The 23,173-nt window shown below is 36.8% G+C and overlaps 1 protein-coding gene across 1 annotated transcript in view; it reads left to right on the top strand.

Annotated features, from left to right (window-relative positions):
- The window catches only part of PRTG (protogenin), a gene marked incomplete at its 3' end in the record, with an annotated part of 127,851 nt that overhangs the window by 62,806 nt on the left and 41,872 nt on the right, over nucleotides 1–23,173 (top strand). The window contains exons 9-11 of the mRNA XM_082617091.1: nucleotides 1,739–1,903; nucleotides 5,028–5,333; nucleotides 6,070–6,258. Coding sequence (XP_082473217.1) covers nucleotides 1,739–1,903; nucleotides 5,028–5,333; nucleotides 6,070–6,258 — 660 coding nt within the window. The remainder of the gene's footprint in view (nucleotides 1–1,738; nucleotides 1,904–5,027; nucleotides 5,334–6,069; nucleotides 6,259–23,173) is intronic.

The raw sequence follows: 23,173 nt of genomic DNA, 5'->3' as shown, positions 1-23,173 counted from the left end.
ATAGGAACAATGGTACAACTGCTTAATAAAATAATAAGGTGAACTGTAGTCACTATAGCATGTTATTTTTAAAGGGGAAAGTAAACATTTTCAGATTCCCCGTAATATGATTTTATATATTTTGATTATTTTCTGAAATCTCATAGAACTCTCTAAAAATTGAGCAGGACACTCTTTATTGATATCTCATTTATTATATAAAAGTAGATATCAAGTCTTTCTTAAAATTTTTATTCAGTTCCATTTCTGGAATCTTTTTTATCCTCATATTTTCTTTTGGCAAAAATTTAGAGGAAAAGGAAAAACTAGTTATAAATCCTAGAGATTTCACTATTGATTTCTCATGGAAACAATGGCAGAGGTTTACAGATTTTAGTTGTATACAAAACAGCCTACTTTTTATGTGATAGACATTCCAAAGAAATTCAGATACCCAGAGAATGGTGATCTAATAAAATTGTCTGTAGAAACAGGTGGTTTGTTGTTGTTTGTTTTTTGTACTTTGAAGTAGTATTTTGAAAAGGAGTATTTTGAATTTAAATCAGGGGTCATGGTAGCAAGAAGAATGAAAGTCTGTTAACTGAGCATGTTGGAGTATGTTAATTCCCTTTTTAATGATTTAAGAAGGTAAAAGGAATGCTGGTTTTGGTGGAGACCACTCTTGTTCGCTATTATAGTTGTTTCATTAGAGCCCTCCACATGCGGCTCAGTGGTCTATTCAAAGGCAGAACAAGGCTTTTTAATTCGAACTCAGGGACCTTGTTTGGTAGGTCAGAAATCGTACTATGCAGTTCCTAATTAACGAACCATTAGCTAGTCTGTTGTGAAATGCCTGTAATCTTGTCTAATTAAAATGCTATCAAGTTAATTCAGAAATGTGGGAAAACTTAATAGTGGAATTTGCCTTCTGTTTTGTTTATAAATCCAGTGTGGAGAGAAGGGGCTCCATCCTTAGAGAGTCTTGATTAAGTTGACGTGCATTTACTGTGAACTGTTCACAAAGCACAGTAGCTGCCAGTGCTCTTGTTCCACTTTACAAGTTTACTCTGTAGGAATTAAATCCCACAAAGACAAATCCTCTTCTATACCTTGCTATGCATATTTTATTAGGAATTGCTGAGAATTTTTTTCCTCTCTAGGGGGGAAAAAAAAACCTCATTGTGGAACAAAACATTTTGAAGGACATTCTGTGCCTCCCAGTTCTTTTGCTTTCAGTATAAGTAAAAAGAACAACTTGTGTCAGTCAAATTTAATAGAATCTCTAGGGGCAAAATGAGATCTTTTGCAGGACAGCTTTTGGTTTGGTTTGTTTTTATAAAGAGTAGAGCCATTACATTCCCTGCTGTCTCTCCATTTATGTTTAAAAGAAAAAGGAAACCATGAGTTTAAGCAAGTAAACTTTACACTGTTAATGAACTACAGTATTCTGTAGCGTTAAACTCTGTTGTGTTACTGCTGTACATTGTCTCTGCTGTGGGTTTTGACTAGATGTTAAGTGATGTTTAGAGAAGATTAATTGTTTTCAGTTTGATTTATTCAGGAAAAATTCAAACTAGTAATTTGTAACAAGACATGGTTACTTTTAGAAATAAAAATCTTCCTATTCACATTTTTTAAAGGGTCACAAAAGATAACACAGATCCAAGGATCAGTGTTTCATAGTGGAAGAAAATAGTAATGGTCTTGTTAATTTTATTTTGAATATTCATAATTTTTAGACACTGATTCCTTAACCTAGGTTTAAACAATGAAGAGTATCAAGTAGTCATCGGAAATGACACAACTCATTATCTTATTGATGACTTGGAACCTGCCAGCAATTATACTTTCTACATTGTGGCTTATATGCCAATGGGAGCCAGCCAGATGTCCGACCACGTGACACAGAACACTTTAGAGGATGGTAAGAAAATGTGACTCTAGGTCATCTCAGCGTTAACAGTAATATGCTTTATCACTTTCAATGAATATGTGTTCTAACTCAGAGAAAATATCCTGGTTTTGGTTTAAAAACAAAAACAAAAGCAAATGTGATAACCAGCAGGCTAATTTACCATTTCAAATCTTACTCTCAATTTTTGGCAGTAAAGTGATGAAGAGCACTTTCATTTATAATTCGTAATACAAATTTTAATAACAAAATTGTCCTTCTGTTTCTTCAAGTTCCTGGTTTAAATTGTAAATGCGTTGCAGGGTTTTTGGTTTGTTTTCTTTTCTTTACTGAGGAGAACAAAATGTGAGATTCTCTAGGCGGGAAAAAATATAATGACAGTTACATATTGAGTGTATGTAATGACTGGAGGTCAGAGGCATTGGACTTCTGAAACTGGGAGTACTTGTCAGTTAAAAAAAGGAGTTGCTGTCCTTTTGAGGGCAGGCCTCCATATACTCTTATAGCGGTGGGAAATTCTATCCATTAAAATAGTCCTGGAGAACTGTTTCTCCTCCTCTGACTCTTCATCTCTCTCTTCAGGGCCTCTCCATGGCCCATGTTTGTACTCTGCAGTGTGAAAGGGGGATTGTTTAACATATACTTAATTATACTATTCTTCCTTTACAAATGTCTTTGCATCCTCAAGAAATGGTCCACCTTTAGTTTTCAAAACATTTTTATTTAAATGATTCTCACAACTTTTTCTTTGTCCATTTGATCCCAGATCTATTATATCTCTATACTACTACCTGTGTAAATGTTTATAAATTCAGACCTTTACTAAATGAAAAATTGTCATTGATCTGGATGCTGAATTCCACATTTCAGTTTTTGTTTAAGAGTCTGTTCCATTTTAGAGTGAACCATGACCTCTCTGGTTACCTAATTACATTTAACAACCTCTGACATGCATATCTAAGGTGAAACACAGACTGGTGTTTGTTGTAGTTGTTTTGGGTTTATTTGGTATATGAGGTGTATTCCCACATACCCTTCAAGAAAATGTGTCTTAGCATAGCAAGCTACTGGTTAAAGCTTGCCAATTCCAATTAAGTTGTGATCTCAAAGTTTTTCTCCTTTTAAACCTTTCCTTATTCTGCAACTTTTTTGTTTAATTTTCATTTTGTTTTCTGGATAACATACAGACTTCTGACACTGCTTTTCAATTTTCTGCATCAGTGTTCCCCCATTTCCTCAGCCTGTACTTCTCAGACTGAGATGTGTGGGTCTCCTAGTGTGCACGTCAGATACAACTAACACTTTTGGAGTGTCTAACACTGCCTGTTCTAAAAACGTTCCCACCATTTATATCCTTTAATCCCTATATAACCCTATGATAGAAGAACCATTTTTATGTAAGAGATAGTAGGGTGTAGGGGATAAGAATATAGGCTCTAGATCTACTTCTTCACTTACAAGCTGTGTGACCTTGGGTAAGTGATTTGACTTCTTTGTACCTCAGTTTCCTCAGCTATAAAGTAGAAATGATAATGGCACTTTCTTCATTGGGTTTTTGTGAGAATTCATGAGTTCATACACATAAAGGACTCAGAAATGCTTGATTGGTTTTCCCTTTCCTACCTATTATTTCATTCATTCAACAAATATTTATTGAGTACATGCTATGTGTTATTCAGTATTTAGTAGTGAATGAAAGAGACAAAAGATTGTCCCATACCTTGTGGAGCTTACTTTCTGTTGTGGGAGAAGGGACGGAGGAACAAGAAATAAGATAAACATCAATGATATGCTCTGTTAGATAGTAATAAGTGTTGAGGAGAAGGGGAAAAAGCAGGGAGAGGGGTAAGGCTTTAGACAGAGATACCTCATGTAATAGGTGATACTTGAAGACCTGAAGGAAATGAAAATGAGGGAGCTGGCTAGGCAGATGACTGGGGGACGTGAATTCTAAGAAAGGACATGGAAATTGCTAAGGGCCTGAAGCACAAGCATGGCTGGACTGGAGGGAACAAGCAGAAAGCAGTAGGAGATGAGGCACAGAATGAATGAGGAACCAACCATATAAGTAGGTAGGGCTGTGTATGAATCCATAATGAGGACTCTGGCTTTTACTGTGAGTGAAATGGGCGCTATTTTGAGCAGAAGAGTGACAAGATCCGACTTGCAATTTAACAGCAAAATGTATTGGAGACTAGGTGGTGAAGAAGAGGTCAGAGGCAGGGAAATCTGTCAGGAGCCTATTGCAACAAAACAGGCTAAGGGTGATGGTGCAGGGACCAAGGGGGTGGCCGTGTGAGTAGTAGAGTCATAGGATTGAATGTGGAGAGTGTATGGAGGAGTCAAGGGTGACACCAAGGTTTTTGTCTTGAGCAGTTGGACAAATAATTGCCATTACTTGAGGTAGGAAAGCCTGTAGAAGCAGCTATTCTTTTCATCCCCATTTTGTATATGAAGAAACCTAGACACAGAGAAATTAATTTGGCCAAGATCACACACAGACAGTAGTAACTGATATAACAGGGAATCAGTTACACAGAGACTAACTCCAGAACCCATCTTAGCTCTTAATATTAGACTGCCTCCCAGTATACTTGGCTCCTTTTCCTGGACTGCCTGTTGTATTCAAATTATTTACAGGGAGAACATTGTTTTCATATTAAGCACCATATATTATAATTAGGAATACAAAATTCACACTAATTTTTAAGATACAACTCTTATTAAACACTTAAAATTATTTGTCAGGTTATAACCCTGGTGTCCTAAGCTTCTCCATTCTTGTGTAGTTCTCTCTTCCTTGTTTTAAGGCATTTTGGTAGGGTTACTGAGAAGTATTCTCATATTAAGTAATTAAGCTCATATTAATCCCAAACAACATCAGAACAGTCACAACAACAACAGTGAAAACCTTGCTTTCTTTGGTTCTCTATATCGGATCCTCCCTCATTATTTTTTCCTTCCTTTTTCTGGTTTGTACTCTGCTTGACTGGAAACCTCAGCTAGGGCTGAAAGTATCTCTCTCTCCTTTGTTATGTGATGTGTTGCTGTTAAAATACTTCAATAAATACTGGTGTGCTAGTTGACAATTTTGATTCTAAATATTTATAAGCAACCTGTTTTCTTGTATGACTAGTTCCCCTGAGACCTCCTGAAATTAGTTTGACAAGTCGAAGTCCCACCGATATCCTCGTCTCCTGGCTGCCAATCCCAGCCAAGTATCGGCGGGGCCAGGTGGTCCTCTACCGCCTGTCCTTCCGCCTGAGTACTGACAACTCCATCCACGTTCTGGAGCTCCCGGGGACCACTCATGAGCACCTGTTAGAGGGCCTGAAGCCTGACAGTGTCTACCTGGTGCGGATTACTGCTGCCACCAGAGTGGGGCTGGGAGAGTCTTCGGTATGGACCTCACACAGGACACCCAAAGCTACAAGCGTGAAAGGTAAATGTTGACTACTGAGGAAGAATGGCACAGTATTTTTCTTTTTTTTTCTTATCTAACTTATGTTTATATTTTAAAATTTTGTCTTATGAATTAAAGTATTCCATCGATCATGGGCTTAATTGAAAAGAATTTTAAAGTTTCTATTGAGTAGTTGCTTTTTGCATGGAGCCTCATTAGTGTGTAAAACTTTTGGTTACTCTATGTTTACTTAGCAGATCCTTCAAACACAGATGGGTCCAAATCAAATTGAATTACCAGAAGTTATATATTAATAGAGACCTAATTAATATCATTGCCATATATATTTTTTTAAATCATCAGTTTAATAGAAAAACCGTAATACTAGGAAGTTCCAGACCCGCCTCCTCTTTTACTAATGTGGAATGTAACATGACTGGGCTTTTTCTTGTTAATTGATTAATAATAATGCCTGTTCTATCACAGGGGAATATTGGATGGTCAAAATTAGGAAACACATATTGCTTCTTTGAAAAAACTTTAAATACACATGTAATTTTGTTCTTATTTATATACCTTAGTTTTTTAAGTAGTATTTTATATTTTTAATTCTGTCTCAAAATTTAATATTGTGGAATTTTTAATATTAAGGTAAAGTATAATTGTTGGAATTGAATTTTTATGCAACTGTTGGTTTAAAACAGAGAGAGCTATATACTATCCTGTGTTTTCATGTGCCTTACGAGTTTCTTATTCATCTGGTGAATTTTTCTAGCCCCTAAGTCTCCAGAGTTACATTTGGAGCCTCTGAATTGTACCACCATTTCTGTAAAGTGGCAACAAGATGCTGAGGACACAGCAACCATTCAGGGCTACAAGCTGTACTACAGAGAAGAAGGGCAGCAGGAGAATGGACCCATTTTCTTAGCCACCAGTGACCTTCTCTATACTCTCGGTGGTTTAGGTGAGTGAACCTGTACTGTGTTTTTCCTTTTTTCCTTCCTCCCTGACCAATTGGGAAAAAAGTTATAGGATATAAGGCAGAAGTAATGACTTAATGGTAAAAAGAAAAGAATTGACCCTGCTACATCATTGTGCATATTCTACTGCTTAAGTCAGTGAATGGTCCTTGACTCACCATCGTGAGTGAATCGGTACAATGTCAGATAACCAGGTTATCTTTCTATCTTCTCCCCACCTTTGGGCATCGATTTTCTTTCTAAAGTTCACTTCTGGTGGAGTGAGATCCTGATCAATTCTTGTGACTGTGTGGTGGATGTAGAATAGAAATGTAAAATTAGGAATATCACCAAATGATCAGATAATACACAATAATTTAAGTTGAACTTAGAAATTGCCGGAGAGTGCCAGGTAGGTGTATTATTTTGCATGTGTGAAAGATGTGTAAATTTTGTACAAAATAATGCTCTTACATATGACCCATGTAACTGTAAATATTTACTTTATGTAGTTCTAACCTAGAAACGCTAAAGAAAAAGCACTTAATTTTGTGTTTGGCTTCATCAGAGTTCTGAAAGACATTTTTATTCCCTATTCATCCTATCTTTGCACAGTGAAAGGATTTCATGATGAAAACATGTTTAGTAGAAAGTAAAGACACTTATAACTACAGTAAATGCGTGAGCATAAATGTACTCAAGGTGTAGAATGCACACTTAGCTATTTGTTGCTTGTGAGTAGATTTTTACCCTTAAGCACAAAGCAGCATCAAGTAAATTCCTACTGGATTGTTATCACACCTTCTGCACATAGTGGAAATTTACAAGCACTCTGGCTTTCCCTGTAACAGACTGCCCTTTGGAGTGCAGGAAGGGAAGAGGCACAGGGGTCCCACAGGGGACTGCTTCATTTTTTTTCCCTGGCCTCACGGCACAAGCTGTGAGAACAACATTAGACCCAAATCCCTGTGCAGTAAGAAGCAGTGGTGGGAATCTGTTTTCAGACCCAGGGACGCAGAACCCCATCTTCCAGTTCTTTGCCGTAATTTTTCAGGTGCCGTTTTGCTTGTAATCTTGTTGTGTTGGATTTAATTGAATCTGCATTAGGTTAAATAAGTTTCACAGTTGATCCCTGTCACACAGCTTTATAAAGGACGAGGAGAAGTTACATGTGTTCCAGGGTGACCTTCCTTAAGCCATTGATACTCAGATGACGTTAGCCCAACCTACTGTCAGCTATTCAGCAGCATTTATTTCTAGCCATGCCTTCTCAGGGTGCCCTCCCTTTCCACATGCATGTCATTTAATCAAGAAAATTTTAGTCAGTATCAAGTAAGAAACAGGATTTGAGACAATTTTTGATGAAAAATCATACATCAAACTCATTACCTCCAATTTCTCCCCTGATAGGGAAGTATACATACATTGAAGATAACAAAACAGTAGATTGTTAGACAAGTCTTACTGAACATATAGGTAGCTTATTCTAAACAGATGAATAATTTATTAGAAAAAAACAAAAGACTGCTGTGCTTGTGAAAAGTTTAGAGAAACATTTTATTAAAACTTAGCCAATTAAAAACAATTCTTTAAAATTTAAAAATTTTCTACAGATGGCATATATATGAAGAAGATCCATTGATTTTTGTTGAAATTTTTTGTAATCTCTGAATAATAGCTTTCCATCCTATATACCTTTATTTCTTCCTATGTTTTAAAAATAAATCGCATATATTTACTGCCTGTGTTTTTATGTCATAAAATCCTTTGCATGTGCCATTTGCAAAGGATTTAAAATCATTTTATAGTGCATAAAAGTAGGAAATGATTTTGTTATACTCAATATACCCCGTCTATTAAAATAGCCGCGTGTCTCCTGACTGGAGTCAGACTGAGTGGCTGGAGGAATTGCAGTGCAGGGTTGCAGAGTACTCTCTCACAGCTGTAGGGCTTTCTTGTTAGATGGCCCGTTCCATACCCCTGGAGTTGCCGTGTCCAGGGCTGTATTGGCTGACTGGCAATGATGCAGTTGTGTGGATTAAAGCACTGTGCAGCTTTTGACTAGATCACCTTTAAGATGCCTTCTAATCTTGAGAGCCCTAGGGTCTCATCTTCCTTTTCTAGAAAGTCACTCTTGGGGCCTAGCCAAGCTTACAGCAAGCTAATGGGTTTAACCTGCTAAGCAGGCAAGTGTTAACAGCTCTCACTCCTTTCCGTCTTACTTTTGGCTGTTGGGAGAGCAGTATGTTCTATTAACTGGACAGCTGACCATCTGTGACCATTTTTAGCGAGAGCATCTGGCGGTAGCTGCCTGTTTAACAGAGTGTGATGTGTCTAGAGGGCAGTAGGTTAAGGGAACCCTATCTGTGTCTTACATGGTGAATACTTGCTTTTACTGAGCTTTTGCACATTAAAGATACTCTAACCGGAACTAGATTTACTAAGTGGGCTTGGAAATGAAATTTAAATGCTTTTGTTTGCTGATTCAGTGTCAATTTGAGTAGGAAACTGATGTCTCAAAATTTCATTTTCATACTAATCCCCTTTCTGATGCCCTTTTTGTTTCCACTTCAGGTAATGAAATTTTCAATAAAATATGTTTTGGGGACACATTCTCCTTAGTAATACATACAGTTCTTTGTTTCTGAAAGAAAGAAATAGGTGAATGAGTTCATATATTTCAATTCATTTAACAAGCATTTTAAATTCTTTTTTAAGTAAGGCATTATAGCACTGGATTTAAAAAATGTAACAGATGTGACCACTGCTAAAAACAAGGATTAAACCAAAAGATTAAGTTGAATCACTTGTCCAGTTTTCTCCCAAATTTCTGATTAACTAAATTTAATTGTACTTAGTAATGAAAGTTATTTTAGAACATTTTACTGTAAACCCTCAAAGCTCTATTCCCTGAGATGTAGAATGTTTTGTTTTTTCAAGTGGCTAAAAAAGGCTCTTGTGTCTTTATTAGTATAATATAAATATTGACAGAGCAGTGGAAGTATTTTTGACGTTGCTAGTTTGTTTTAGTTTAATGATTTTAATATATACAGTTTGATTTTATTGGAAGTGGTTTACTTTGGGGGAGTTGGATAAAAAGCACTAGGCTTGTGATTTAATGTTTATGTGATTTGTTCTAAATTGTGGTTTGCGGTTTTCTTCAAGATTTTGCATCTTCGTAGTAATTATTTTCACTTAGTTTTTTTCTTTGGCACTTTCAGTGTTTAGTTCAGTTTTAAATAGAATTTTTAAATGTTTGTTCCATTCATCACACAGTAAACAGAAGCAAAATTAATAGCACACTTGTATTCCCTGATAATAGACTGATTGAAATAATTTGTTCCTCCTTTTTTGGTCTGTTTATTTCAGAAATTGGCTTAAAATTCTGAAGTTAGAGTTTCTAATTGCAAGAGGACTGTTTTCATAAGCTGATTGTCAGAAACTGTTCTTAATTGTTTTGTCTGTATAGAATAGAGTGAAAAGGGGGGGATTATTTAGATAGTGCTGTTGTTTAGCATTTAGGACCCTGATGTTAGATAATCTTTAGCTTCTTTTTTGTCAAAGAATTTGTGCTATTAAATTTCACAGCGAGCATGATTAATGAGCGTTCTATTTAGCACCAATTGTAAAGATCCAAAATATTTAAAATCACACCTTCAAAACTGAGATCTTTTCTTGAGAAATCTAAAGTTATAACTCCCAGTTTCTGCTGGGAGTAGGAGTCTGAAGAAACAGTCCCTGGTTAATGATGTAATTTTAGAGTCCCTTAGCCAGTTTGTATAGAAGCATGGTAAAATTAAGTCAGATTTCTGGGTGTTATCTTTTACTATAGTAGAATAGGATTTGGTTGTGTGGCTACATATCTCAAGAAAGAAAACAGAGAACTAGCACTGGTGAGCCAAATTGATATAGCTGGAGGAAGTTGTAAGCTTTCCTTTAGTCGAGGCAGAACAAGATTTTGTGGCATAAAGGAGACCACTTCGAGACCACTTTGAGCAGAGAGGGGTCATTGTGAACCTTACTATAATAGCGATTTTGTTTCGAAGAGAATTAGAATCACTCAGTTTACGAAATACGGAAGTCACGTTTTAAAGCAAGCCAAAGTCTTTTCAGAGACTGTCTTCCCTCACCCCTCTCACACAAGGAAGCCTTAGATAACACTCAGAAAATCTTTGGAAACATGCTACAGGTGAAAATCCTTATAATGTGGTTGGTCTGCAAATTTCACATAAGATGGAGTAAAAAATACACTATATTTTATAACAAAATCTTCCTAATTGTGAATAATTTCAAGTGTATAGTTCCATACTGACTTAGCCTATAAATTCATTTCAGATAATCTGGTGCTTTGATATTGACTACCAGCTTAAATGTCATTATAGATGCCAGGAGTCTTCCATGCTGAAGTAATGTATAGTCGACAACATAAATATCATTAAGCATTCTGTCCAGATTAGCTTTGACTTCATAAACCAGCACTGGTTTCTGTGAGATTACTTTTTTTTTTTTTACATCTTTATTGGAGTATAATTGCTTTACAATGGTGTGTTAGTTTCTGCTTTATAACAAAGTGAATCAGCTATACATATACATATGTTCCCATATCTCTTCCCTCTTGCGTCTCCTTCCCTCCCACCCTCCCTATCCCACCCATCCAGGAGGTCACAAAGCACCGAGCTGATCTCCCTGTGCTATGCGGCTGCTTCGTTTGGTAGTGTATATATGTCCATGCCTCTCTCTCACTTTGTCACAGCTTACCCTTCCCCCTCTCCATATCCTCAAGTCCATTCTCTAGTAGGTCTGTGTCTTTATTCCTGTCTTACCCCTAGGTTCTTCATGACATTTTTTTTTCTTAAATTCCATATATATGTGTTAGCATACGGTATTGGTCTTTCTCTTTCTGACTTACTTCACTCTGTATGACAGACTCTACGTCTATCCACCTCATTACAAATAGCTCAATTTTGTTTCGTTTTATGGCTGAGTAATATTCCATTGTTTATATGTGCCACATCTTCTTTATCCATTCATCCGATGATGGACACTTAGGTTGTTTCCATCTCCTGGCTATTGTAAATAGAGCTGCAGTGAACATTTTGGTACATGACTCTTTGAATTCTGGTTTTCTCAGGGTATATGCCCAGTAGTGGGATTGCTGGGTCATACGGTAGTTCTATTTGTAGTTTTTTAAGGAACCTCCATACTGTTCTCCATAGTGGCTGAACCAATTCACATTCCCTCTGTGAGATCACTTTGCATTTATGTGTTAACAGACCATTTTTAGGCTTGGTGTAAAAATCCCATTAACATTATTGCTGTCATTTACCACAGGAAAGATCTTTGGGGACATAACCTCACATTTTTTGCCTCTCTTCAGTTCTTCCTGTGCTTTACCACAGTTAATTTTCACTTTTAGTAGAAATAGTTGCTCTGAACAGTATCTGATTGCATTCTTTCATTATTTTCAAATAATTACAAAATAAGTTCATTTAACTGAAGTCAGTAGACTTCTTAAAGAAATGATTTTGGAAACCACCTACTATGTAGGCCATAAAATTGACTGTGAGTACAAATTATAACATAACAAAGGGAACATTTAAAAAGTACTACTGTATTTCACTTCCTTCACTGTTAAATATCTTTTAAGTTATTATGTTGTGTTTAATCTTTTATCAAGACAAAACATGCTGAAACTTAAACACAGACTTTAGGGAACACTGAACTATTTATTCCTAATTTATCAAGAGAGTAAAAATTTTTGAAAATTCCCTTCTCGGCAACATCCAACAATGTCAAATATGATTGATATTCAAATCACATTTCAGAACCTTAATACTTAAAATTAAAAAAAAATACTTAAAAAACCAATACCTCAGAAGAAATGGAGCATACACTTCTAAAAAATCCCATTACTAAAAACGTACTGCTACATTAAGACAATAAAAAGATTTTCATTTGCCAATTTGCAACTACCTCTAGTTAAAAACAGACTGTTTGCAGGTTGATGAAACTGTAAGAACTATACAAAAGTTACAGTTAATCATCTGTTTATCTTTCCTTAAATTCTTTTTCTAGGATGAAAGGTAATCTTCCATTTTAAAATATTTTGGATGCTCTCTGGACAAAATTGGAGACCTATCTCTTCTCTCTGGAAAAAATCTTGCTCAGCTTTTAAGTCTTAACTCTTCTGGGAATCCTCTTGTGACCCCAAATGGTGTCAGTCATTCCCGTGGTGCGTCATCTACAATGCTTTATTATGGGAGGCACGTGGCACTGACAGTTAAAAGAAAAACATAAGTTGAGTAAGCTTCATGTCTGCTGCCTAGGTTTAACTTACAAGCTCCACAGCTTATTAACAAATTAAATCCTTGTTGTTTGCCTAATCTTTTAAATAAGGATAATAATAATAATAGTTATTTTAGAATGTTAGGAAGGTTTAATGACAATACACATAAGGGTTAACATTGCATTGTAAATTGCATTGTAAGTCCTCAACAAATGTTAGCTGTTGTAGTTGTTTTTACAATAACATAGTTCTCTTCCCAGGGTAGAGTCTGAAAATCTGGTCCCATATAACTTACCATGATCATTAGATATGGAAACCACTACTTCTTGAGCTTTAATATGTGTATGAATTTACCCAGGGACCTTGTTAAAATTTAGTAGGTCTGGGTGAAGCCTGAAATTTCTGCATTTCTGCTCACTTTGAGAAACAAGGGTCTAGACCAGGGCCAGGCAAATTTTTTCTGTAATGAGCCAGATAGTAAATATTTTAGGCTTTGTGGACTTTATGAACTGAATGTTTATGTTCCCACCAAATTCATATGGTGAAGCCCTAACCCCTAATGTGACTGTATTTGAAGATAGAGCGTTTGAGAGAGTGACAAATGTTAAATGAGGTCATAAGGGTGGGACCCTAATCCAATAGGGCTGGTACCCTTAGAAGAAGAGGAAGAAATACCAGAGCTCTCTCTCCACCATATGAGGCAATGAGAAGGTGACTGTCTACAAGCCAGGAAGAGAGCTCTTACCAGAAACGGACTGCTGCCAGACCTTGATCTTGGACTTCCCAGTCTCCAGAACTATGAGAAATTAATTTCTGTTGTTTAAACCATCCAGTCTATGGTGTTTTGTCATGGTAGCCTAAGCAGACTAATACAGTGGGCCATATGGTCTCTTCCACTGCCACTGTAGCACAAAGCAGCACAGAAAATTCATAAATGCATTGATGTTGGTTATGTTCCAGTAGAAAGTCTTACTGTATTTATGGAGACTAAAATTTGAGTTTCATATAATTTGGATGTGTCACAAAATATTGCTTAAAATTTTTTCTGACCATTCAAAAATATAAAAACCATTTTTAGTTGGCAGGTAACCCAAAGAGAGTAGACCATATTACTATGGTTTGCCAATTCCAAATGTAGACTTTATAGTCCTTGCTCTTTAAAGTGTGGTCCCAGGTTCAGCAGCATAACCTGGAATTTTATTTAAATGCTGAATTTCAGGCTCGCCCTGTCCCTTCCCCAGACCTACTGAATCAGAGTCTCCATTTTAATATAATTACTAGGTGACCAGTATGCACATAAAAGTGGAAACACTGGTCTAGATGACCTAGTAACATTTTTCCTAAATAGCCAGTGTTAATTCTTTATAACTTAATAACTCTTAGCTCTAGTTTGTTATTCTTGTTGGAAATCTTTCAGAAATTTGTTATTGTGCCTTCTAGGTTCCTATATTTCTGACTCTCTTAATTGTCAAGCCAATTACAGTTTTGTTTTGTTTTTTGTTTTTGTTTTTTTTTTTTGCGGTACACGGGCCTCTCACTGTTGTGGCCGCTCCGGACACGCAAGCTCAGCGGCCATGGCTCACGGGCCCAGCAGCTCCGCGGCATGTGGGATCTTCCCGGACCCAGGCACGGACCCGTGTCCCCTGCATTGGCAGGTGGACTCTCAACCACTGTGCCACCAGGGAAGCCCCAATTATAGTTTTTAATTATTGTTACTACTAAACCTTTCTTTAGTCCATGTTTACTGCACTTCTTACTGCTTATCTTGCTTCTAGTCACCCTTCCCCATACTTCTCAGCTTACACATGGAGAAAACATGGCCTTTCATGATTATCATCATTCAGTCAGTACATTTCTTCCCAAACATCCAAGGAATGGATGAATCACAGGCTTTCAGGTATAATCTTCTCATTTGGGCCCTTCGTTTCTATATTTTGTTTGCCACTGATACTCATTCACAGATTCATTCTCAGGTATTTACCAAACTCACTATGTGGTAGTCCCTACATTAGAACACAACCATATTTAATGTAGGCATAATCATAGCATTTGGGGAACTTAGGAGGAAGAATGATAATTAAATAAGCAATTAAAATAAGGTGTGATGAACTCCTTGATAGTAGATGTCAGATTGCTGTTACGGCACTTGGCAGGAGCTTCTGACCTATTTTAGGGCTAAAATGGGGATGGCTTTCAAGAAGAAATAACATTTATGTTGAGATCTAAAGGAAGATTCGTATTAGCCAGGCAAAGGGGCAGGGGCAGATACAGGTTATGTGGAGCCTGATAAAATAATATATAATAAAATAAGTTAAAATAATATTAAAATACACTGTAGTACAGTATATTTAATAGACCGCATGCAGGTCAGAGGGCTCTGAAAGTTAAGCTTCATAGCTTCAGGATAAATCTGCCTTTACAAAGAGGGAATGGCAGAACCCAGGAAATACTCAGGGAATGCTGAAATTTATGTGGGATGGCCAGGAGATGAGGGAGACCATGTTCTGAAGGAACTAAGTGTTACTATGACCAGAGTGAAATTGGAGAGGCCTGCAAGAGGCCAGCACCTGGTAAGGCACGTGAGGGAATTTGGGCTTTGTCCTAAGGGCAGTGTGAAGCCATTAAATGATTTTAAGCAAGTGAGTGGCCTGATTAGATTTATGTTTAGAAATATCTTTCTGTTGCAGTGTGTAGAATATAATATAGAGAAATGAGACACAAAAGCAGCTCAGAACTGCTTCTTTCCTGAAAGAGGAGGTTTTGTGAACTTTCTTTTTACTTTCTGGTTCACACATGTTATAAAAGTCTATACTCCAAGTTTGCTGTGGTCCCTACTGTACATGGCAGTTTCCATGTACACAAATGGTAAATTAAAATTCCTTTAGAAAACAGCTTATTGTGTTGTTTTAAATCGCTTTATACTCAACTTTTGGGGATTATAATCATCGTATAATATCCACCAGATCAGCAAATTTGGAAATTTCACTGTGCAGACCCTCTTCAAAAATCATTTACAAAGTGTTAGGTAATATTGATCCCATATGTGGAAAAAAAAAACAACTACCATTTTAACATATAAGGGAAAGGTATTTGGACCTTTGGCTTATGCCTCCCTTTAAGCCAGTTCTATAACTGTGTTAAAGTGGGTTTTTTTTGTTTTTTTTTTGTGGTACGCGGGCCTCTCACTGCCGCGGCCTCTCCTGCTGTGGAGCACAGGCTCCAGACGTGCAGGCCCAGCGGCCACGGCCCACGGGCCCAGACGCTCCACGGCATGTGGGATCCCCCCGGACCGAGGCACGAACCCGCATACCCCGAATCGGCAGGCGGACTCCCAACCACTGCGCCACCAGGGAAGCCCCTAAAGTGTTTTAATTTATGCTTCATTTTGGTTGAGTAAACTCTCAGGAGGCATCCAGTCATATATCTAATAACATATTTTATCCCCTGAGAAAACTTAATTACTCTTAATTTGGTCATCTCATTTTAGGTAACTGTGATAGTGCCAAGTTAATTAAATATTATGTTTTTAAATGATCAAAGAAATAAACATAGCCATGGATTCCATAAACCCATAACACAAACTGTTCTTTGAATCGACAGCATGAAGCCAGGAGTGTTTAGTAGTCACTCGAAAGGAGAATATTTTTCAACCCACTCAGCTGCTATCATTGAGCTTTACAGTGGGCTCTAAGAGCTACAGTACTGTTTGTAAAGCCCTCATTAGCACTGTGTGAGTACAGTGAGTACAGTGTTTTATGAAACTCAATAGGTCTCAGATAAAGAGACTCCTATGCTTTCCTGGGGCTGGTCTCTTGGGCCCTACTAGAAGGCTTATAACACAGAAGCTCTTTGGCCTTGCAAATCAGTTGAGCTCCATTTAGAAATTACTGATAATGGGCTGCAGTTACCGTTAAATTAGTGTAAATTAATTACCAACAAATTAATTGCAAAATTGAAACCATCCCCACAACATGCAGTTTTGACTTCTGTGATTTCTTCTCTTAACTCCTCATGAAGACATTGCCTAGAAGATAGTGCCAATTAAAAATGCAAAATTTCTAATTTTAGGGTTGATACAATACACGTTTTTCTCAGAAGTTTCTAGGTATGTGTTCTCCATTATTTTTAAAATTTAAAAATTAGCGTATATTGATTGAATGCACATACTCACCAGGCCCTGGATTGGGCACAAGGAACCTGAATGTAAAATGGCATGCTTGCCTCCGAAGTGTTTAAGTTCATCCTGGAGGACCTATCAGCGTTCATAGGAAAATGTGCTGATAGACAAAATTGAGGTACAGTCAGACTACTCTGAAAGCACAGAGGATAAATAACTAATTTTACTGTACGCTAAAAAATTGCCCAGTAGAGAAATGGAGGAAAATCATTCCAATCATAGGAGTTTAAAATGTACAGAAACAGAAAGATTAAAAGAGGTAGCCTCATTGGTTTGCCATGGCTGAAACATGGGTTGCATGGGTAGGAGTTACGGAAGCTAAAACCATAGAGTTCACTAGGTCCCATGTTTTAAGGACCCTGTGTACCTTGATAAATTAGTTAGTCTTTGTCTTATCTTGTTAGTAGTGCAGAGCCAGCAAGTTTTTAAATGAGAAAATGACATGGCTTGTTTAGACAGATAACTGGTAATCACATTGTAGAGGATAGGTTTAGAGAATGCAGTGAGCATGAGCCAGGGAGAGAGGGGGCTACTGAAGACAGGAAATCAATAAAATGATTGTTGAAATAATCTAAAATAATAAGTATAAGCTAAGACAGTAGTTCATTGGAGAGAAGGCAGGTGTGAAGTTTTTCACGCGTAGAACTTGACTGATTACATGTGGGCCTAATAGGAGACCTTCATATATAGGGATTACGCCTAAGGGGTCTATGCAAAGATGCTCAACATCATTAGCCATTACCAAAATGCAAATTAAAAAATTTTAACTACAATAAGATACCACTACATACCTATTGGAATGACTAAAATTTTTTTAAATGTCAAAACTGCCAATAACAAGTGCTGACATGGATACAGAACACCTGGAACTCTTATGCATTATTGTAGGAATGCAAAATGGTACAGCCACTCTAGAAGACAGTTCAGTGCTGTCTTATGAAGTTAAACATGCCTGTGCCATGTGACCCAGCAATCTCATCCTGTGTGTTTACTGTAGAAAAATGAAAACTGATGTTCACACAAAAACCTATACATAAAATGTATAGCTCAATTCACAGTCCCCCCAGGCTGGAAACAACAGTTGTCCTTCAATGGGTGAGTAGGTAAACAAGCTGTGATATACCCATACCGTTGAATTACTCCTCAGCATTAAAAAGCAATGAACTATATGGCTACTTGCGATAGTTTGTTGATGAATATTGGTATTATGCTGAGTGAAAGAGGCTGGTCTCAAAAGGTTACATTCTGTATGATTCCATTTATGTGACATTCCTTTTATATATATATATATTTATTTGGCCGTGCCAGGTCTTAGTTATTGCATGTGAGATCTTCGATCTTCATGGTGGTATTTGGTATCTTTAGTTGTGGCATGTGGGATCTTTTTTTTTTTAGTTGCGGCATGTGGGATCTTTTAGTTGTGGCATTTGAACTCTTAGTTGAGGCATGTGGGATCTAGTTCCCTGACCAGGGATCAAACCTGGGTCCCCTGCATTAGGAGCATGGAGTCTTACCCACTGGACCACCAGGGAAGTCCCCATTTGTGTGACATTCTTGAGAAGTCAAAACTATAGGGATGGAGAACAGATGAATGATTGCCATAGATTGGGGTGGGAGTAGGATTTAACTACAAAGGGGCAGCACCAGCAGTTTCTTGATATGATGGAATTGTTCTGTTTCCTGATTGTGGTGGTGGTTACACAAATCTGTTCATGTGTTAAATAGAACCATACACCCCCAAAATGTCAGTTTTAAAATTTAAAATAGAAGACTGAGGGTTTTGAGATAAGATGGCCAGGCTTTGAATTCTAGCTCTCCACACACTTGATCGTGGTCAAGTTACTGCACCTCCACGAACCTCAATTTGCACAATGTCCAGGATGCTGAGAATTAAGTGTGCTAGTACATGCGGAACCCTCAACAAGGTGCACTGGCACATAGTAAGTGCTCAGTAACTATTAGCTGCAAATATGATTAGGTAAGGAAGAAGTTGGACCAGTTCTCAAGAGCTCTGGGTGGACAATACTTTAATTGGAGTAGAGCTTTAGGAGTTAAGACCAGGTTTGGAAAAGTGGGAGATATTAAGTTCAGTTTTGACCATGTTGAGTTGGAAAGGTTGGTGTTCTGGTGGAGATGTCTCTAGCAGCTTAATATATGGTTTCTATTTCAGAAGATCTGAGATGGTGAATCATTGGTGTGCAGTTTGGAGTTAAGCCTACACACTGATGCTGTCCTGCTGCAAGGAACCCAGCATCTTTCTGTCTTAGCTGCAAAGATTTGAGCAGAAGAAACCATTGTCAGCATAATTGTAAAATGAAAGACATTAGGTCATTTTCAGGAAAGTGGGGCACATCCAACAAATCTCATTGAAATTTCTCTTACTATGTGAAATTTTGAACATTCTCATTTTATGAGTTGTCACTTTCAGTGCTATCTTATTTTTTTTATTTTTTTTTTTATTTTTTTTTTTTTAATTTATTTATTTATTTATGGCCGTGTTGGGTCTTCGTTTCTGTGCGAGGGCTTTCTCTAGTTGTGGCAAGTGGGGGCCACTCTTCATCGCAGTGCACGGGCCTCTCACTATCGTGGCCTCTCCCGTTGCGGAGCACAGGCTCCAGACGCGCAGGCTCAGTAGTTGCGGCTCACGGGCTTTAGTTGCTCCGCGGCATGTGGGATCCTCCCAGACCAGGGCTCGAACCCATGTCCCCTGCATTAGCGGGCAGACTCTCAACCACTGCACCACCAGGGAAGCCCCTATCTTATTTTTTTTAATCATCTTCATAGACCTTAGGAAACTGAAATTCTTTCCATATTCTTTCCATATAGATGAGGTCATATTTATATTCTTAATTTGGTGCAATTCTAAACATTTATCAGTTTCTTTTACTTGCCGCAAAAGATAGTGGAATTTTGATTAAGAAAGAAGCAAAAGGGATTAGACAAACCACTGCTGCTATATTATGGGAGAAATATAGTTGGCAAATTCCAGATTGTATCTTGTAGCAGATCACAGAAGATATTTAGCCCTCTTCAGTATATGAAAGCCTTTTTGTAGCTTTTTTTTGTAACTCAGTTGAATGTAATAGCAGCACTGTTAAAATTTGCATTTCTGCCACTTAAATTCAGAGGATTGCAAAGAGCATTAAAATGACAGTGTCTCCTGAAAGAATAAATGCCTTTTACTCTTGTGCTGTATATTGTACTGTATCAGAATTGTATCAGTGGCACTCAACAGTTACACTCAACAGTTTTACTTCCTACTTTAAAAAGATTGTTTTGATGAGAGAGAAAAAAGGCAACAATAAATGCCTATGTTTTCTTAAATATGTATCACCATCTTTAAAAAGATATCAAGGTTCAACTTCCCATATCACAGCCAAAAAAATAATTGGGAAAAGAATTTTGATAGTTTTTCCTGGACTTTTATATTCTTAGTCTTGAATAGTCATTACCTTTCAAAATGCTCTAAACATGAAAAGCTCTGAAAAACATTTGTCTTGTTAGTAAATGAGGTATAATTTGTGAATAAGAAGACCTACTCTTTTTTTTTTTTAAAGGATAAAGCAAAGTTGTTTTTTTTTTTTCAAGAATGAAATTGATGCATTTGCCTAAATGGTCATCACTTTTGTAGGTCTGAAGTTATTTTACTGCTTTAGCAGCTGTGTGGCAAGTTTTCTAGCAGACAATGGTGGTGGGGAGGGAAACTCGGTTGCATCTGGTTTCCCTTTGTAAAATGCCTGAAAAGTTGATATTTAGTAGTTTTCTTGAGAAAGCAGTTCATCTATAGAAGAGGAATTCTTTTAGTACCTAAATTAGCTTGCTGTGTTTCATATGCATATGTTTTGTTTTCTTTAAAAAAAAGGAGAAAGAAAGAGAGAAAAGAATAAAGAAAATCATCTACTCTAAGACTACATAGCACAGATAACCTTTTGACCTTTGGTGCTGGGGTAAAGATTTACAGTACTTGTGGAGCCTCACTTCTCATGCCTGACTGAAAAGAACCCTAAATAAAGTAAGGCCCCTGTGGAGATGGGGAAAATAAGCAGGATAAGGAAGTTCCATTATTTCAAGTGGCAGTGTTTTTTTTTACCAGTCTATAAAGTGAAATACCAATTGTGATGTGTTTCCACTTCTGAGTCTGAGGTCACTTAAGTTTGGGGTCTGATGTTAGAGTAGTTAAGAGTTGGGGATGCCAGAGGCAAAGTGTCCTTCACTGCTTCCTTCACTCTCAGCAAATATCCCTTCCTGCTGGCTCCCTCAAAGTAAATTTCCACTTGAAATATCTTTTCTTTAGGGAAAGCAAAACAACAGAAAACTTACCAAAAAAACCAGAATCAGGCGCTATTGAAATATGAGTGAGAATGGGAATTGCCAATTGTTTCTGTCTTTGTGTGTTAAGTAGTCAAATTTTTCGTCAGATATCAAATATAAAAAGTATATGAGAACAAAATTAGTTCCGCTGTTTGTCTCCTGGAAAAGTATTTTTTAAAATTTATTTCATTCAAGTATAGTTGATATACAATGTTGTGTTAATTTCTGCTGTACAGCAAAGTGATTCAGTTATACATATGTGTACATTCTTTTTTGTATTCTTTTCCATTATGATTTATCATAGGATACTGAATATAGTTCCCTGTGCTATACAGGACCTTGTTGTTTATCCATCCTGTATATAATAGTTTGCATCTGCTAATCCCAAACTCCCAATCCATCCCTACCCCACAGAAGGAGAATTTTTAACTTCATTCCAAATGACACCAAATTAAGATCTTTGAAGAAACTTTAATAATTTACTGTCTAATGATGGTCATATCTATTTAATAATTATTTAACTAATACTTTTATCCTGAATCTTTAACCTTATGTATCTAGCTCCTAAAATATCCCAGTAGTCTCTATAGCACTTTGTATTTACATTTTGAAGTCTATTTATTAAATTTATCTTCTGTTGTATTTTCTGCTTCTTTTCTACATGTGCTAATAAAACCTCATTAAAATGGTAACAAATAAAAGCCATGTTTCTTTGGTATTAGGAAGATGCTCATAGTTATTGATCAGCTCTTGATTGTTTTATAGGCCAGAACTTTTCCAGTGGTAATTTTATAAATGAAGGAAAAATTTCAATAAGCTTTGCCTTCTTATTTAAAAATAAGAATCTGTAAGCATGGTAAAATGCTTGACATGAATTGCGAACAACAGTTTTCCTTACAGAAGGGAAAATTCTTGTTTTAGGAAATTAAATCAGTACTATCCATTAATCATACTGCATGTCAACCCTCAGACCACTCTGGAAGTTTCTGGTGAATGTAAAGAATCTTTAGATGTGTGAGGTCTTTAAAGATCTAAGTTAAAGGAGAGGAGGTTTTTTAAATGCCACATTAGCACATGAAAGAAACTTCAGGGTGGATAGAAAAAAAACATTTGCTGCATAGCAGTAATTATACTTGGGGGTTTTGTTTTGTTTCTGTTTTAAGCTTGTTCTTAAAAAAACTTAGTTAATGCAAATGAAATGTTAAGCTTTGTACAAATTATACACACCATGAGGTGGAGGGGAGCAAGCTACAAGACAGGCATTACTGGAGGAAAGTATTTTTTATCTTAGCCTTTAAAAATATTTTTGTATGTTTACTTCACAATGTACATAATAGGACAGTCACACATGAATATATATTATGATTATGCTTGCTAGAAAAAAGTTACTAATGGAGGGTAAAATGAAAAAAATTTAGAGACCACTATTCTAAAGTAGATGATTGGTTATTTCTAACTAACTACCACAGTTATGAAACGTTACAATCTAGAGGATGAAACAAACATTAATCAAATCACCATATAAATTGTAATTGCAAGCTTTTGTAAGTGCTGCGATGGAAAAGCATAGGGAGTGATGTTATAGAGGACACCATATAGTTTGTGAGTGGGCATTGGGTTAGGTTTCCCTGCGATACTGATGGTGAACTGAGATCTAAAAGATAATAGAAGTTAACTAGGTGAAGGACCTTAATGGAATAATGAAAGACTTAAAGGAGGCATGACGTAAACATAGTCATAGACTAATCATCAAAACAGACTAAATACTGGTATATTTTCCTATCTAAACAACTTGATTTATCAGTTCATTTGGATAAGCTGCTGTGATAACATAATCCTGACAGAGTTTATTGAAATTGTACTTTTCTCTTCCATTTTGAGATGTTTGAACTCTTCAAAGACTTTGCATAACATCCCAGAACGTAGGCTGTCCTATGTAAGTGGAGGCTTCTTGAATTGGCCAAGATAGGTGATTCCATTGACACCTTATCATAGAAACTAGAGCAGTTGCTTCAGCTGAAGGTAAAAATGTCATCTTAGCTTTCTCAGCATGCCAGGATGTTAACAATAACTTAGGAAACCTGTGCAGACGGTAGGCACCACATTATGCCTGATTATCACAGTTCATACATCTTCCCTGGTAGAT

This window comes from Mesoplodon mirus, assembly GCF_964341445.2.
Source record: "Mesoplodon mirus genome assembly, chromosome: 4".
Lineage (NCBI taxonomy): Eukaryota > Metazoa > Chordata > Mammalia > Artiodactyla > Ziphiidae > Mesoplodon > Mesoplodon mirus.
Note: the sequence above shows the minus strand (reverse complement) of the source record. Positions and strands in the feature narration are given on the sequence as shown.